This window comes from Ahaetulla prasina, chromosome 3 (genome assembly GCF_028640845.1).
Source record: "Ahaetulla prasina isolate Xishuangbanna chromosome 3, ASM2864084v1, whole genome shotgun sequence".
NCBI classification, from domain to species: domain Eukaryota; kingdom Metazoa; phylum Chordata; class Lepidosauria; order Squamata; family Colubridae; genus Ahaetulla; species Ahaetulla prasina.
Genome location: NC_080541.1, coordinates 65,818,697 through 65,835,274, shown reverse-complemented (window position 1 = coordinate 65,835,274; position 16,578 = coordinate 65,818,697). Strand labels below are relative to the sequence as shown.

The window sequence follows — 16,578 nt, the reverse complement described above, 5'->3', positions numbered from 1 at the left end:
TGTCTGATCAGATATACCCAGAAAATTCAAAAGCAAGACATGACAGTGATGGTGTTTTTGCTGAGCACCTGGCAATTTATTCCTTTGATTCTGGAAGTGCTTGAAAGTGATTTTCTTCAACCCAAAGACCTCCATTCTCGATCCCATGCTGGTGGCATTGGTATGCCAATGGATTTCAAGATCTCTCATTGGGGAGAAACAGATATTAAAACAGCACAGAAATATAGGAATGATTTGTAATACCAACACTATCGTTAGCTTAACACTTATTGTTGGCTCTCATTACTTCCAAACTTCTTCACAGTTTTATTGATTTTGGAATCTACCAATGAGCAATCCTGAAGGTAATTCAGAATCAGGGTATAATGCTTGTATTATCAGCGATGGGCAAAGAAAAATGCCATTCAATTCAACTGGTTTCCTGACTAAGTATAGCCTTGATCAGAGTAAGTCTAATATTTGATTCACATTGTCAACTGGAGTCTGTCATTTTGCTTCCCATCCTGCATTCTGTGAAGGAAGCCCTCCTCTTGGAGTTTATAGCACCCCGGTCAGAGGGGGGTATTCAGCAGGTTCTGACCAGTTCTGGAGAACCGGTAGCGGAAATTTTGAGCAGTTTGGAGAACCGGTATATATCACCTCTGACTGGCCCTGCCCCAGGGCTGAAATTCAGAATTTTCCTCTACTGGTTCTGTGGGCGTAGCTTGGTGGGCATGGTAGGGGAAGGATATTGCAAAATTCCCATTCCTTCCCCACTCTGGGGCCAGCCAGAGGTGGTACTTGCTGGTTCTCCGAACTACTTAAAATTTCCATTACTGGTTCTCCAGAACCTGTCAGAACCTGTTGAATTTCACCCCTGCCCAGCCCCCATCTATTTTCTGCCTCCTGAGTCCCAGCTAATCAGGAGGAAATGGGGATTTTGCAGTAACCTTCCCCTGGAGGGAATGGAGATTTTACAGTATCCTTCCTCTGGAGTGGAGTTCCACCAACCCATGCCCACTAACCCATGCCATGCCCACCAAGCTACACCCACAGAACCGGTAATAATTTTTTTTTAATTCCACACTGACCCCAGTCATCCTTTGCAAACAGCCCTCATGTATGCCCCTGACTTTTATTAATTGATTGATTAATTGACTGATTATAAAGGAGTTCTTGTGGTGTTTGCAAAGCTTTGAAAAAAAATTAAGATAATAAAACATGGTAAAAAGTAAAATAAATACGTAGATAAAATATGTATGGAGATAGCTCAAACACTATCACATACATCACAATAACTTTTGATAAGAACATTAACACTACCAGAGCCTAATTGCTAACATATTCTGTTAGGTTTGTTAATTTTCCCATTCATAAAATGACATATTGCTCCATTATGAATATAATGAATTTATGGAAATCAGCCACAAGATATAGTAATGCTGTCCTGCAGTTCAAATGGCTTTGAAATGGAACTAGCCTAATACATCAATCACAGCTTGATAAGTTCCTATTAGGCAAGAAACAGCCTTCCGAGTTTAGAACCAGTATTCCTCCAAGCACAATTAAGCAAACAAATCCAAAATACCTCATTTCTGCTGTGGATTTCTCAGATCTATTTCTTTGGAATCTGTCTGGGTAAAACATCTGAATGGAATCGGTTATTATAACAGCAGATCCATTATGGTGTCATGACTGTAACAGAGGCTTCATTCATTAATAACAGATTTGATTATTTATGGAGGGGGATTTTTATGAAACGAAAAAATATGGATCTAATGCTAATGTATTGGCATTTCAAGTAGTTTCACTATTTGATATTGGATCAGTCTGAAACTATATATGAAATATGAAAGGAATTCAAATGCAGAAACATTCTGGAGTGGACAAGGAGTAAGCAAGCTGTAACTTGGATGGAGAAAAGTTGGATGTTTTGTTAGTCAAGTGCCTGATCATGACAATAACAATATGCAACTGGACTTGGATGAGATTTTCAATCCCCCTTAGGGAAGAATAGACATAGGACAATTTTAATCTCTTGTGACCAGTTGGAAACCCAGAAAAAAAAACCCCACATATTCCAGTGGCTATTTCAATTCTGATTTTTAATTGTACTTTTTATATTATCAAAGAACAAGACTGTACTATCGCATCATTTTTACTATTCCACATTCAATGTCAGCAATGTATTTTTTAAAAGTTGCTGCAATTTAGATCTGGATTGTTGTAGCAAACTCTATCATGAGTCTATAAAGATTAAGTCACATTACATCCATTAATTTATCTAAGAGAGGGTTCATTCTCTAGTCAATTTCACAGTAGCCTTAACTTCCCAGTCAGTTCAGTCTAGACCAGGGGTCTGCAAACTTGGCTCTTTTAAGACTTGTGGACTTCAACTCCCAGAGTTCCTCAGCCAGCAAAGCTGGGAGTTGAAGTCCACAAGTCTTAAAAGAGCCAAGTTTGTAGACCCCTGGTCTAGACAATTTGAAAACCACTTCTATAACACTGTTAGAAAACCTGGGACTTGATTTTTTTCAGCTAAGGTTTCTTGTTGCACTACCCCACAAATATCACAACTTTGCAGTACACTGAATTTAACAAAAAACATGATCATCCAGATACCTTGTCACAAAAATATTACAGTCAATGTAGATTTTGAGGAACAATAAGGATTAGGAACATGGGGTGGCACGTTTGTCTTTGTCTAGGCACAGGAATGTCAAACTGGCAGCCCATAGGCCAGATGCATCACACATAGGCCACGCCCAACCCAGCTCCGCGAAGGGGAAAAATGTAACATGATGGCAATGTGATGCCATGAGTTTGACATGGTCTAGGGCAGGGGTGCAAAGCTGGCTGAGGAATTCTGGGAGTTGAAGTCCACATGTCTTAAAGTTGCCAAGGTTGGAGGCCCCTGGTCTAGGGCTTCCATTATGTTACCTGAATCAGAAGATGGAAAAGTAGAACTTAACTTTATATCAAACATGCAGTGATGGTAACTCAACCAATGCTTCCAGATGCCCAGTAGAAGAATTCCTTATGGGTATTCAGTGGAGGTTAGGGAGAGAAGGCTATGACATAGTGGAATGCTGAAGGATCCGTCCATAAAGTTTCTGCCAATACATGATTAGGATGGCTTTTTCTATGCAGACAGGTGATCCATGTTTTCAACCGGGTCCCATATAAAAACAATGATTATTGTGTTGTTATTGTTTTCGATTCAGATCCAGGATCTTAGGACCAGGTGCTGCCACAAAGCCTCAGACGCTCCCAATGGCTCATTTTGAGCTGATAAAACGTCATGTCTTTGAAACTGGTGGTTTCCAATGGATTCTATGCTAATAATAATAATAATAATAATAATAATAATAATAATAATAATAATAATAATAATAATAATAATAATAATAATAATAATAATAATAATAATAATAATAATAATAATAATAATAATAATAATACGCAGTCCTAAACGCTTGGGAAGTGTTCGACTAGTGATCTATGATACGAAATCCAGCATAATTATCTCGTTTGCTGTGTATACTGTCATTTTGTATAATAATAATAATAATAAAAAAAATAAAATAATAAAAATAAAATAATAATAATAATAATAATAATAATAATAATAATAATAATAATAATAATAATAATAATAATAATAATATCTGAGAATCCGCGAAGTGCTGACTTTTACTTTCTTCCTAGAACCTTACCCACTTAGTCAGCCTCGGCACGTTTCAAGAGCGTTGGTCTTCATTCTTGCAGAGAATTTCATCAACACTTTCTTCGCATCTCTCGGTTTTCTCCGTCACTGTCCTTCCACCTGGGTCCCTCCCGATCCCAGCTTCACCCCCGTGCCACTCGCTTCTCGTCCTCTCGCAAAGATCAGGTGTAGTTAAGAGTAGCGGGGGGGGGGGAGGCTGAAGAGGACGTGGGGGAAGAAACCGCGGCTTTCGCACATGCTCGGTACCGGGCGGGCGTTGCAAAAAAAAGAAAAGAAAAGAAAAAGGCACTGAGAATGAGCAGCGGCAGCTGCCGGCGAGGGCAGAGCCCGCCGCTAGACCCGCCTTGACTCCGCCCGGCATCAGGCAAGCTGTTGCCGCTCTTCATCTGCCCGGCGTTGGCCGCTGTAGCTTTCAACCCGCCGACCGCAGCGGTTGAGCCGCTGGCTGCAACGGAGGCGGACCGACTGACAGGCAGACAGCGGGAGGATCATGGCTAAGGCTCGGCCGGAGGAAAGTCCGTCGCTTCAGGCAGAAGCCGTAGCTGCGGCGGCGGCGGCGGCCACAGCGGCTCTGCCTGGCTTGCCTCTGCGGAAAAAGTCACGTTCTTTGCCGGAGTCGATTTGGCATCAAACTCTGAACGATTAATTCCCGCCTGAGATTTGATTTGATTTTTTTTTTTTTTTGTTGTTGTTCTTCTCCCCTCCCCCCATTGGCGGGATCGGGGTAAAAAGGAGGAAAAGTCATTTCTTTCTCGGCGCCTTCACTTTTTACGCTTCGAGGATATTGCGCGGCTTTTCCGCCTTTTTTTGTTATTATTATTTTATTTTTAAAGGCGGTTCGGCTACTTCGGACCGTCTTTGCCTGGATCCGACTCTTTCCTCGATTTTGGGGAAAAGAACGGGGGAAAAAAAAGAAAAAAACCAACAACCACCGCGACGCGGATCCATCACGTGTCGACGCAAGCCGGGCTTCGGGACAGTCTGCGAAAGAGCCGAAAGGAAACCAGTGGCTTATCCGATCCTAGCCGGGGAGCGCGAAGTCCGAAGAAAGCGCCGGGCGGCAGATCGGCGGAAAGGGAATTAAATAAAACAAAACAAAACAACAAAACAGTTTTTAAAACAAAATATTTGTTTCCCCGGATATTTCTCCTTTTTTTCTTCTTCTTCTCCGGTTCCCTCCGTTATTCTGTCCTCCGCCTTCAGAGGAAGACTCTTTAAGGTAAGGCGGCGGCTTTGCAACTTTTTAAACAGGGTTAGGGGGAGATCTTCATTAATTAGCATCGTTATTTCATCATAATTACTACTATTATTAAGAAGAATTTCCTGCCTGGACCTCCTGTTGGCGATGACTTTTTAAGTATTACCATCTGTTGGCAAAGAAAACTTGTTCTAAGTGTGCCAGTCGGGTCTGGTTAATTAGTTCCTGGCGCCCTCTGGTGACCAGCCATTCGGCGGGCCACAGGTGAAAAGAGGTGGGGGAGGCATTAAGGATACATACATATATACATATATGTATGTGTGTGTGTGTGTGTGTGTGTGTAGGTGATATTTCAAAAACACAAAGTCATCAAGGCTCAGCCACCCTTCAAGTTGGGTTGGTCCTCCAAACTGGTGTTCTTGCATCAGCGGACAGGGAAAGAAGGAAATAGATGTAACTGACAAGGGGCATTGCTGATCGGGCTTCTGGGTGGTGCTGACTCTTAACCGATTTTTCAAAAAATGGAATTGATTCATTCACCAGTAAAAGTTTTCAACCTATTCCGAACGCTCGAGCACCTTGAAGGAAATGGCTGAAGAAGCAAAGCATTAGAAATGAAAACTCAGAGAGCTCACGTTATTTATTTCTGATGCTAATTTGATTGGAATAAGAATGCTACCATAGATCCATAGTTGTTTTTAAAAAATATGTATATGTTGATATTAGTTTGATTTTAATGACGCCTTTTTGGTTTTTCTTTTTAAAGCAGAGAAGATCATCTGACCAAAAAAAAAAAGACTACAGAAGCAGTGGAAGCAAGTGATCGGTGTTTCGTATTTTATGCACCCTTTTTAAAATGTGTTTTGTGAGGAGGACATCAAGGTAGTAAAAAAAAAAACCTTCAGAACAGGAGCCAGTTGCACAGATGGATGAGAACATGGCAGTCATGAAACCGAGCATTAAAACCACAAATCCTCTACCAAGTTCAAGTTCAAATCAAGCAAAGCTTTCATTGCTTAAGTTTTGGAACTGCTACAATTCTGGCTGACAAAAATATTTTGCTAAACCTTTCTACCCACAAAAAGTAACGTATGGATATTTTCAAGCCACATGAGAAATGAAAATGAAGGCACACAATTCATTCACTGTATGGTCCCTTCTTTACAAAACAACATTTGTTTCCTAATGTTTTGCTATATGTCATGTTCTTGCTTTCTTTTTCAATGGCATGAATGACTAAATGCATTTTGAGGAAGAATAATTCCATTATTAACAAAGTAATGAGTTGGATATGACACACACACCCTGCACTTTATGGCTTGCTAAACATACAATATCCTTTTCAGATCCAATGTATCAAGTATACATGGACTTCAGTGAGATATGATATTCCCTTTACTTTTCTGTATAGCCATACAATGTCTGTCAGTGTACTTGCAATTCAACATAGAGCTGTGCCTAATGACCTTATCACCCAAGAACTGTGTGTACCAGAAAAAGTTTTCCTTTCTCTATGTACAGTAAAGCACTTTCAAGCAGTTTTTCCCACTGGTGGGTTGATTTGTGCTTGAAATTTGAACATTCCACCCACCCACCCACCCCACCAACGGAGGTGTATAATCGTAGTGAGGAATCTGCCTAATGGATCATGGCTTTAATGTTTACAGGACATTCCATATTTCTAGCATTAGTAATGTTGGCAGTCTCCACTTTTGAAGAATCTGTAAGCAATTACTCGGACTGGGTGACTTTTACAGATGATGTGGATCAGTACGAGAAGCAGAGGGTGGAAGCTTTGGGAGCAAATCAGAAGATGAAAAAAACAAACCCGAATCCAAACTTATATTTCAGTGCCGAAGAGATTCCAGCTCTGAGGCAAAAGTCTCACACCAGTCATCTCCACCTTTTTAGAGCATTCCGGAGTGCGGTGTCTACAATGCTCTCCAATCCCTCCTACTATCTACCTCCTCCCAAGCATGCTGATTTTGCTGCCAAGTGGAATGAGATATATGGAAACAATTTGCCTCCCCTTGCATTTTATTGTCTCCTCAGTCCTGAAGATAAGGCTGCCTTTGATTTTGTTGTCGAATACATGGACAGAATGGCAGGATATAAAGACTGGCTGGTAGAAAATGCCCCAGGCGATGAAGTTCCTCTTGGGCATTCTTTAACTGGCTTTGCCACTGCTTTTGATTTTTTATATGCCTCATTGGATGATGTTAGAAGGCAAAAATATTCTACCAAGATATGGGCTGTGACCGAGGAAATGTACGAGTACTCCAAAATCCGCTCTTGGGGCAAGCAACTTCTTCACAACCATCAAGCCACAAATATGTTGGCATTGCTCATTGGGGCCCTGGTCACTGGAGGAGGCATTGAGTCCCAAGCAAATGCCTGGAAGCACGCTGTAGTAGATGTGATGGAAAAAACTATGTTTCTGCTAAATCATATTGTTGATGGTTCCTTGGACGAAGGCGTAGCTTATGGTAGCTACACAGCCAAATCCATCACCCAGTATATTTTCCTGGCCCAGCGCCACTTTGGGATTAACAATCTTGAAAACCACTGGCTCAAAATGCACTTTTGGTTTTATTATGCCACCCTTTTGCCAGGCTTTCAAAGAACTGTAGGCATTGCTGATTCCAATTATAATTGGTTTTATGGTCCAGAAAGCCAACTGGTTTTCTTAGATAGGTTTGTCTTGAAGAATGGAGTAGGCAATTGGCTTGCACAGCAAATTAGAAAGCACCGGCCCAAAGATGGCCCAATGGTACCATCCACTGCCCAACGGTGGAGCACCCTTCATACAGAATACATATGGTATGACCCCAGGTTAACCCCTCAACCTCCACCTGACTATGGCAAGGCTAAAATGCATGTGTTTCCAAATTGGGGGGTGGTTACATATGGAGCGGGGTTACCAAACACTCAGACAAATACCTTTGTTTCCTTTAAATCTGGAAAGCTTGGTGGCCGTGCTGTCTATGATATAGTCCACTTTCAGCCGTATTCCTGGATTGACGGCTGGCGTAGCTTCAACCCGGGCCATGAACATCCTGATCAAAACTCTTTTACTTTTGCTCCAAATGGGCAGGTGTTCGTTTCGGAGGCCCTCTATGGACCTAAGCTTAGCCACTTGAACAATGTTTTAGTATTTGCTCCGTCCCCTACAAGTCAATGCAATCAGCCTTGGGAAGGTCAGCTCGGGGAATGTATGCAGTGGCTTAAGTGGACAGGGGATGAAGCTGGGGATGCATCTGGGGAGATAATCACCTCCTCTCAGCATGAGGAGATGATGTTTGTGAGTGGCGAGGCAGCTTCTGCATATTCATCAGCCATGAAGCTGAAAAGTGTATACCGCTCATTGCTTCTACTAAATCCTCAGACTTTGCTCGTCGTGGACCACGTGGAAAAGGAGGAAGACTCTCCTATTGATGCCATCAGTGCCTTCTTTCATAACCTTGACATTGACTTCAAGTACGTCCCATACAAATTCATGAACAAATATAATGGAGCCATGATGGATGTTTGGGATGCTCACTATAAAATGTTTTGGTTTGACCATCGCGGGAGTAGCCCTGTTGCTAGGATACAAGAGGCCGAGCAAGCAGCTGAGTTCAAAAAGAGATGGACTCAGTTTGTAAATGTCACTTTCTCTACAAAGAGTAATATTGCGAGAATTGCCTATGTGTTCCATGGGCCTTACGTCAATGTTTCTAGCTGTAGGTTTATTGATGATGCCCAGTCGGGGTATCGGATTTCTCTAAACATCAACAATACAGAAATAATCTACTCTGTTGTAACAGAGTATCTCAATCTGTGGACAAGGTTCCGTTATTTAGGATTTGGTGGCTATGCCACAGTAACCACTCAAGGAAAGGTTACACAGTTTGGCCTGGGCACTAAGACAATAGGGAAGCAGGAACTTATTCATAAATCCATTTTCCCCTTTGGCTTTAAAGTGAATGTGATAGCAGGATTTATTTTGGGGATTAGCTTGGCCATATTGGCTTTTCACTGGCGATTTTACATTTCCTTTGGTAAGCTTTTGCGCTGGGTCTTAATCCTGGTGATCACTTTGTGGTTTATTGAACTTGTAGATGTGTGGAGCTCCTGCACACAGCTGATTTGTGCAAAGTGGACTAGCAGCATGACAAATATGGAACCAAGTGAAAGGGAGGACGAAGGACATCCTAATTTGCCTAATGTTATCATCACTTCCCTCCCTAGTTCAGGGGCAGAAATTCTGAAGCAGCTCTTTTACAACACTAGTGATTTTGTCTATATCAAAATCCCAACAGGTTACCTTGATATCCCTGAAACCGAGTTTGAGGTTGACTCATTTGTTGATGCCTGTGAATGGAAAGCTTCGGATGTTCAGAGTGGCCATTTTCGCATCCTCCAGGGCTGGCTACTTTCCTTAGTAAAAGACACAAAGCTTCACTTACAAAATATCCATTTGCATGAAACCAGCAGAAGTAAGTTGGTGCAGCATTCTTCCTCTAGCAGAGACAGAAAGAGACGGCCCAAGAAGAGAGAATCTATGGTAGAGCAAAGAAACCGCCTGCGAGGAAATTCAGACAAAGAAGCTGAATACATTCGGGAATTGAGGCAACACCTTGCCTCTTACCCAAATGCCCGCCCCGTCCTTAGTCTGAGTAGTGGAAGTTGGACATTAAAGTTACCTTTTCTTCAGGAAGTCATTGGTCCTTCCCTGAGAACGCTTTATGTGGTTCGAGACCCGCGTGCCTGGATCTACTCAATGTTGTACAAAAACCAGCCTAGCCTTTACTCTCTGAGGAAAGTACCACAGCACCTGACTAAGCTATTTAAAGCAGACAGTCATGAAGAAAAATGTGGCTCCAGTTCAGGCTATGCCTTTGAATATGAAGCTCTGCGAGAGATGCTCACTGCTTCAGATTCAAAGGCTGTCTCTGTGATGTCCCATTTATGGCTGGCCAACACAGCAGCCGCCCTGAGAGTAAATAAGGGTTTGCTGCCAGCAAACTACCAGTTGATCAAATTCGAAGATATTGTCAACTCTCCCCAGAAGACGGCTGAAGCCATCTATGACTTCCTTGGCATGCCTCTGGCTCCAGCCAGCTTAAACCAAATACTATTTGCTACATCCACCAGTCTTTTCTATCTTCCTTATGAAGGAGAAATCTCTCCGGCGGGCATCCATGCTTGGCAGCACAATATGCCTCCAGAGGAAATTAAGCAGATTGAGGATATCTGTTCAACTTTAATGGACCATTTAGGGTATCCAAAGTTTACTGATTTAAAAGCTGCAGGCCAGCAATAGTTTGCACTAAGGATCTCTTGGCTCTTCAATTTGTAGATAAGAATCTGGTTTATTCTTGTAAAAAAAATGTATGTATAGTCTGTGACACTTGCAGAAAGAGATTATTTTAAACGAAACAAAATACTTGCTCTGGTGTGTTTTCATCCAACCTTGCCTCTCCCCCTTTAAACAAAATGTCCTTTCCCTTTTACTGCCTTTGAAAATAAAGCTGTGTGAATCTTTACTTTCTGTTCCAGATGGATACTAGATAGCTCAGGGGAGCGGTAATAGGATACAAGAGCTTTCATTTCATTTCTAGGGTATCAATATGAATCCTAGCTAAGCAGGAGAATTGCCAAATGTTGCTACCATCTGCTAGTTATTTGGGGGGGGGAAGCAGAACTCAGTCTTAGTTTTCTCCGATCAGCTCCTTTTATCACCAAAGCAGACTTCACATTTGGCAAACACGGTCTCCCTTGGGCTAGATTTACTGGCCTGCTATGCTTGTCCTTAACCATGTCAGTGATACCGAGAAGCTGTCAACTCAACCTAACCAGCCAGCTAAGGCTGTCTTCTATGTTTATCAGACGCGTAAGTGGAACAATTGGATGCTACAGATATACTCGTGCATCTGTAGAAATATCTTGGCAAAGTGTCTGCGGTCCTGTTGGCAGCTTTAGCAAAGATGGGGTGGGGGGAAACTCCTCCCCACAAGCTGACATGGAAAGAAAATGATGTTTCTTAAACACATGCCTCTGTCTCAGTGGAATGGAATTCAGAAGGTTATCCGGGAGTGTTTCAGGATGATGTTTCCCATGGTCTTTGTTCTGTGATTAAAAATGATGATGTGGCAGAATGATAAATCCTATTATGGTTTGAAGTATAAGAGTTTACTTCTCGATTGCAAAGACTGCTAATGCCTTTAAGCTGAGGTTTGTTATTGGTTTACCAAGAATGCATATGGTCAGATATTCCTCTTCTAGCAAAAAGACATTTTAGAATGCTGGAAACATAGGAAAATAATCTGAAAAACAAGGTTTTTTTGAAAACTCAGCCAGCTTCTATATTACCCCTAATTGATTCTACATACAGCATAGGACCAAAACAAATCTTGTCCCAATTTTTTTTTTCTCCCTCTCAGATTTCTCTTAACCATCTGTGACACTTAGTTGTTGCAATCTGTTCCTTCCCTGTCACAGAATTTCCGTGAGGTTTCTCGGGAGAGGAATTCTTATGGTTGAAGTAGGCAGAATTTGAATACAGTTCTTCTGGGATTCAAATCAAAAGAATTTTCCTGTGGCAGCTACTTTTCTCAGCCTTTTATTTATGTGTTTACTTTTAAGTGAACAATATGGCTAATAGGGTAGTAAAATCTCTTACAGTATAGGTCTTTTCAGAATATTAAAAGAAAAAAATAAAAGACTTGCCAGGTTTTTTTTATTTGTCTTCAAGCAAAATGATGTGGCAGTTATAGATAGGCCAATAGCTAGATATTTCTATTTATCAAAAGATGCAACACCGCCCCCCCCCCCGATAAGCTGACATTGAAAGAAAATAATATTTCTTAAATGCATTCCTCTTTTCAATGGTAGTAGCATTTCAGGTTAATAAAATAACAGAACATAAAACTTATATCGCACGAGGCTCTATCATATATCTTTAAGCCTTTTTTTTTTTTTTGCACACATTTTATAGCATTAAAACACAGGGCTTGACAGTAACAACAGTCCTGTTAATTCCATCCCCGATTATTACAAACAGACATGCTATATTCTCCTGGTCAGAAAGGAGAAATTACTTGTTTATCTCATGTTATCTGCTTTAGTATTTATGTATTAACTGTAGAATGTTTATGATATATGATAAAGAGCCATGGTGGTGTAGTGGCTAGAATGCAGTATTGTAGGCGAATTCTGCCAATTGCCAGGAGTTCGATCCTGACCAGCTCAAATTTGACTCAGCTTTCCATCCTTCCGAGGTTGGTAAAATGAGGACCCAGATTGTTGGAGACAATATGCTGACTCTGTAAACAACTTAGAGAGGGCTGTAAAGCACTGTGAAGTGGTATACAAATCTTATTGCTACTGCTATATTCAGCTGTTTTTTTTAAAAAAAATAATTAAATTTGTCATCGGCACGATTGACTCCAGATGGCATATCAAACCAAAAATGATAAAAGCAAAAGCCAGAACACAATCTGCACTAAAACAATCATAACAACAAGAAACCACAACACACACACACCTGTGGTGAGATTCAACATTTTTTACTACTGGTTCTGTGGGCATGACTTGGTGGGCGTGGCATGGCTTGGTGGGCATGGCTTAGTGGGCATGGCAGGGGAAGGATACTGTAAAATCTCCATTCCCACCCGACTCCAGAACTGGTCAGAACCTGCTGAATACCACCTACCTCTCTCTCTCCCCCCCCTCACACACAACAACATTAATATCAGCCCCAGAATTAAAGTCAGGTTTCAAGGACCCCAGGAGAGTGGCAATGTCTATATTTTTGGTTCCTGAGATCAGGGACTGGTGGAGAAGGTATGCTTTGCTCATCCTGCAAGATGACAATTTGTAAGAGAATATATACTTCTATATATACTTCTATATAGCAGGCAGCAAAGACAAGCAGTTCCTGTTTGTCCTTAAACCTTTTTGAAGGCACTGAATTCAAGACCTGTGCAACATATATTTTACTGTAATTCTAGTGAAATTCTATATATCTGGGTCAAGATACAAGCATATTGTGACAATTCTTTGTGTCAAATTTATTCAAAAGTAGCTCAGTGGCTAAGATGCTGAGCTTGTCGATCAAAAGGTCGACAGTTCAGCGGTTCGAATCCCTAGTGCCACGTAATAGGGTGAGCTCCCAATACTTGTCCCAGATTCTGCCAACCTAGAAGTTCGAAAACACATTAAAAATGCAAGTAGAAAAAATAGGGATCACCTTTGGTGGGAAGGTAACAGTATTCCATGCACCTTTGGCGTTTAGTCATGCCAGCCACATGACCACGGAGACATCTTTGGACAGCACTGGCTCTTTGGCTTCCCCCTAGAGTCAGGAGCAAATAGTACACATGTGCTAGGTCAGGGGTCTGCAAACTTGGCTCTTTTAAGACTTGTGGACTTCAACTCCCAGAGTTCCCCAGCCAGCAAAGCTGGTTGAGGAACTCTGGGAGTTGAAGTCCACAAGTCTTAAAAGAGCCAAATTTGCGGACCCCCGTGCTAGGGGAACCTTTACCCTTACCTTATGGTTAACTGTATTGCATTTTTTTTTAAAAAAAAAATAGGAACCTGATGGAAAAGAAAGACTATTAAAAAAGAAATCAGCAAAGCATCTAATGTAAATTAAGCATTTTATGGTTATGGATAAAATGGTTTAATTAGTAATTCTGCTTAGGATTGTAGCATTAATACTGTGACTTTAATTTATAAAGTAAGTTAAGGTGTCTTCTTTTGTTTTTCCCCATTGCTTGGCATCTTAAACAATTTCCCCTAGTTTATTGTGGATGGTGGATGGTGGATAATCTCACCAGTTCTTCAAACTTCAAACTTTGCATATGCACTGAGCTTTGTCTGATTTTTTAAAAAAAATTGCACTAAAAGTTTTTTTTTAACTTAAAAGGCTTGATTTCTGTTTTTTCAACAACTCATCTATTCTTATTTTCTCTGCTTTAAAACAGAAAGCATTGTGGGAGTTTTCCTAATCTCTATTTTCCTAATCCTCTATTTTCTCTAGGGAAAAATACAATTTGTAAATGTCAGGAGATATGCAAATCACACACTCAATATTATTCTCAAAGACATCCATTTATTTCTTTTTCCACACCATCTCTCCAGTTCTTCTTTTCTACCCTTACACTGTCTGCAATTTTATGATTCTTCATTTCATTTTGTGCAATATTGAAACCGGCTTTCGGTTTTCTCTAGTAACCAGAACCAGTAATAGGTTTCAAATTTTTTTACTACTGATTCTGTGGGTGTGGTATGGTGGGCGTGGCTTGGTGGGCGTGGCAGGGGAAGGGTACTGTAAAATCTCCATTCCCTCCCCAATCCACAGGAAGGTTATTGCAAAATCCCCATTTCCTCCCGATCACCTGGGACTCAGGAGGCAGAGAATAGATGGGCCAGTCAGATTTTTTACTACTGGTTCTCCGAACTACTTAAAATTTCTGCTACCGGTTCTCTACAACTGGTCAGAACCTGCTGAAACCCACCTCTGACCAGAACCATTGGTTGGAACCCTAATATCGGCTATGATAACTGAATAATTGTTCCTTATTTGGGACACTCAGAGAGACAAACTACAGCAAATAACTAGTTTTACCATATACAGGTAGTCCTCAACTTACAACAGTTCATTTAGTGACCATTCGAAGTTACAATGGCACTGAAAAAAGTGGCGTATGGCCGTTTTTCACACTTACCGTCTTGCAGCATCCCCATGGTCACATCATCAAAATTCAGACACTTGGAAACTGACTCACATTTATGACCGTTGTAGTGTCCTGGGATCATGGGATCACTTTTTGTGACCTGACAATGAGAAAACCAGATTCACTTAACAATCACATTACTAATTTAACAACTATAGTGATTAACTTAAAAACTATGGCAAGAAAGGCCATAAAATGGAGCAAAATTCACCTAACAAATGTTTCATTTAGCAACAAAATTGTTGGGCTCAATTGTGATCACAAGTCAAGCACTATCTCCTATCTGCTAGCTGGCTGAGATCTACTGGTGAGTAGATCTATCTAAATGCTGTGGCCTTTTATTTCACATTTCCTTGTTTAGTCTCATCTTCCAACACACTACAACATTCTGTGATCTTTCATTCTACACTGGAGGTAGAAGTAGGTCTTTCCCAGTGTTGTGTCATTATGTTAAAACTGTGCCTCTAGCCTCTGATGAAACTATTGATGTAGTTTCACTGCCCATATCTTGTCTGTTACTTGTCTTGTGTGGGAGGGGAAGGGGCTGGAAGCTTTTCGTCTCCCTGAAGGTTTTCCTTCAGCAACAAAGAATGACAGATACTACAAAGAAATGGGTTAGTGCATTAATGTGCACAGATGTCTCAGAAAAATGTTGTCTCCTCGTGCCAAAATTGTCTTCTCCAGTTCTCTTACTCTCCTATTACCAAATATAAAATAGATCTGCTTGTTGTCCTCAAGGCAAATCTCAGCTTTCCAGGTTGCTTTGTTGACACCCAGCACCTTACTTAAATTTGACAGAGACACCTTTAGAACAGGCTTTAAATTCCAAGGCCTTCCTTTTAAGTCCTGATGATTAAAAAAATTCTGAATCTGATTGAAAATATAAAACCTGGGCTATTTGCTTGCACTTTAAAGTCTGCTGATAGTAAGGGATTGTACGTTCAGAGAATTGAAAGCTTGTTACTAAGCAGAACATGTTTATAAAATCTGTTCCAGAGTTCATGATTTGCAAAATAACTTGGTGCTTTTTTCCCCCCTTCAAAATAATCCTGCTATTTCCCCAGAGTGAGTAAGCAGTTTGAAACTTGGATAGCACTCCTACAGCATTTGGAAAGCATTTTTTTTGTTCAGTTTCAAAGCATTTTGAAGTGCAGCTTCACAGCATTAACTTTAAGAATTGGATGTGCTAATAACTGTTCCGTGTAATTCAGAAGTAGAAACCTGGTGTCTTCTAGAAATTTGGGGTTGATTTGTATGCTTTCCAGCCACTCCAGACAACAACAAAAGCTTATGAGAGTTACAGAGCAAAAAGTCCACAGTGGGCCAGGTTTCTTATTCTGCACAATTTGTACGTGATCCAATGTTTTTCTGACTAAGTATGCAGGAGATCAGGGCAACCACGGACCCAGCATATGCCGCCTTTGTGGTCATTTGACAAAGACTTTTCATAGAGTTGTATTGTGCAGCAGCTGCTCAGAAATGTTCCACGTAATAGAAACCATCTGCTAAGAGGTTCTTTTACAAAATCCGAAAATATGTAAAAGCAGAGTTGCTCTCTTGCCAAAAGCTCAGGCTCTTTGCTTTGTTTAAGAAAGATGGATTTTTGGCTGTCCTTTAGTTAGATCTGGATTGAACTGCTAAACTAAAAGCAGCTCACTGATGCCAGCTGCTGTACAGTGGCTCAAAAGGCTTTCTCTGTGGGCAGGAAGGCAAGCAACTTGCATAAGTCTACATGGGGATTATATTTGGACTGCTAAAACAAAGCATGCTTGCGCAGGCAATGATGAGCTTGTGTTATAGCATTGTGCTGCAACCCCTGTCCCAGTGGATGCAGTGGGCCAGTTTACTTTAATTTTAATCTGTCATATTTTTTACTGAATATATTATATATGTAATTGGCTCCAGTTCTGATTCAAGTGTATGTTTATATATATTATATATGAATGCTGTTA

The 16,578-nt window shown here is 40.9% G+C and overlaps 1 protein-coding gene across 2 annotated transcripts; it reads left to right on the top strand.

Annotated features, from left to right (window-relative positions):
• The first annotated feature begins 4,081 nt into the window (after positions 1-4,081).
• On the top strand, positions 4,082-10,432 carry DSEL (dermatan sulfate epimerase like). Of its 2 annotated transcripts, none has more exons than XM_058176787.1 (2): positions 4,082-4,925; positions 5,674-10,432. In XM_058176787.1, the coding sequence occupies exon 2, from the start codon at positions 6,553-6,555 to the stop codon at positions 10,207-10,209; it is 3,657 nt and encodes a 1,218-aa protein (XP_058032770.1). In that variant the 5' UTR covers positions 4,082-4,925; positions 5,674-6,552; the 3' UTR covers positions 10,210-10,432. The 2 variants fall into 2 exon arrangements, with proteins under 2 accessions (XP_058032770.1, XP_058032769.1); XM_058176786.1 differs by having other exon boundaries at positions 5,671-10,432.
• Positions 10,433-16,578: the final 6,146 nt, after the last annotated feature.

Excerpts from the sequence above, each read along its gene's own strand:
- DSEL (XM_058176787.1), top strand. The coding sequence starts at position 6,553 with ATGGCTTTAATGTTTACAGGACATTCCATATTTCTAGCATTAGTAATG.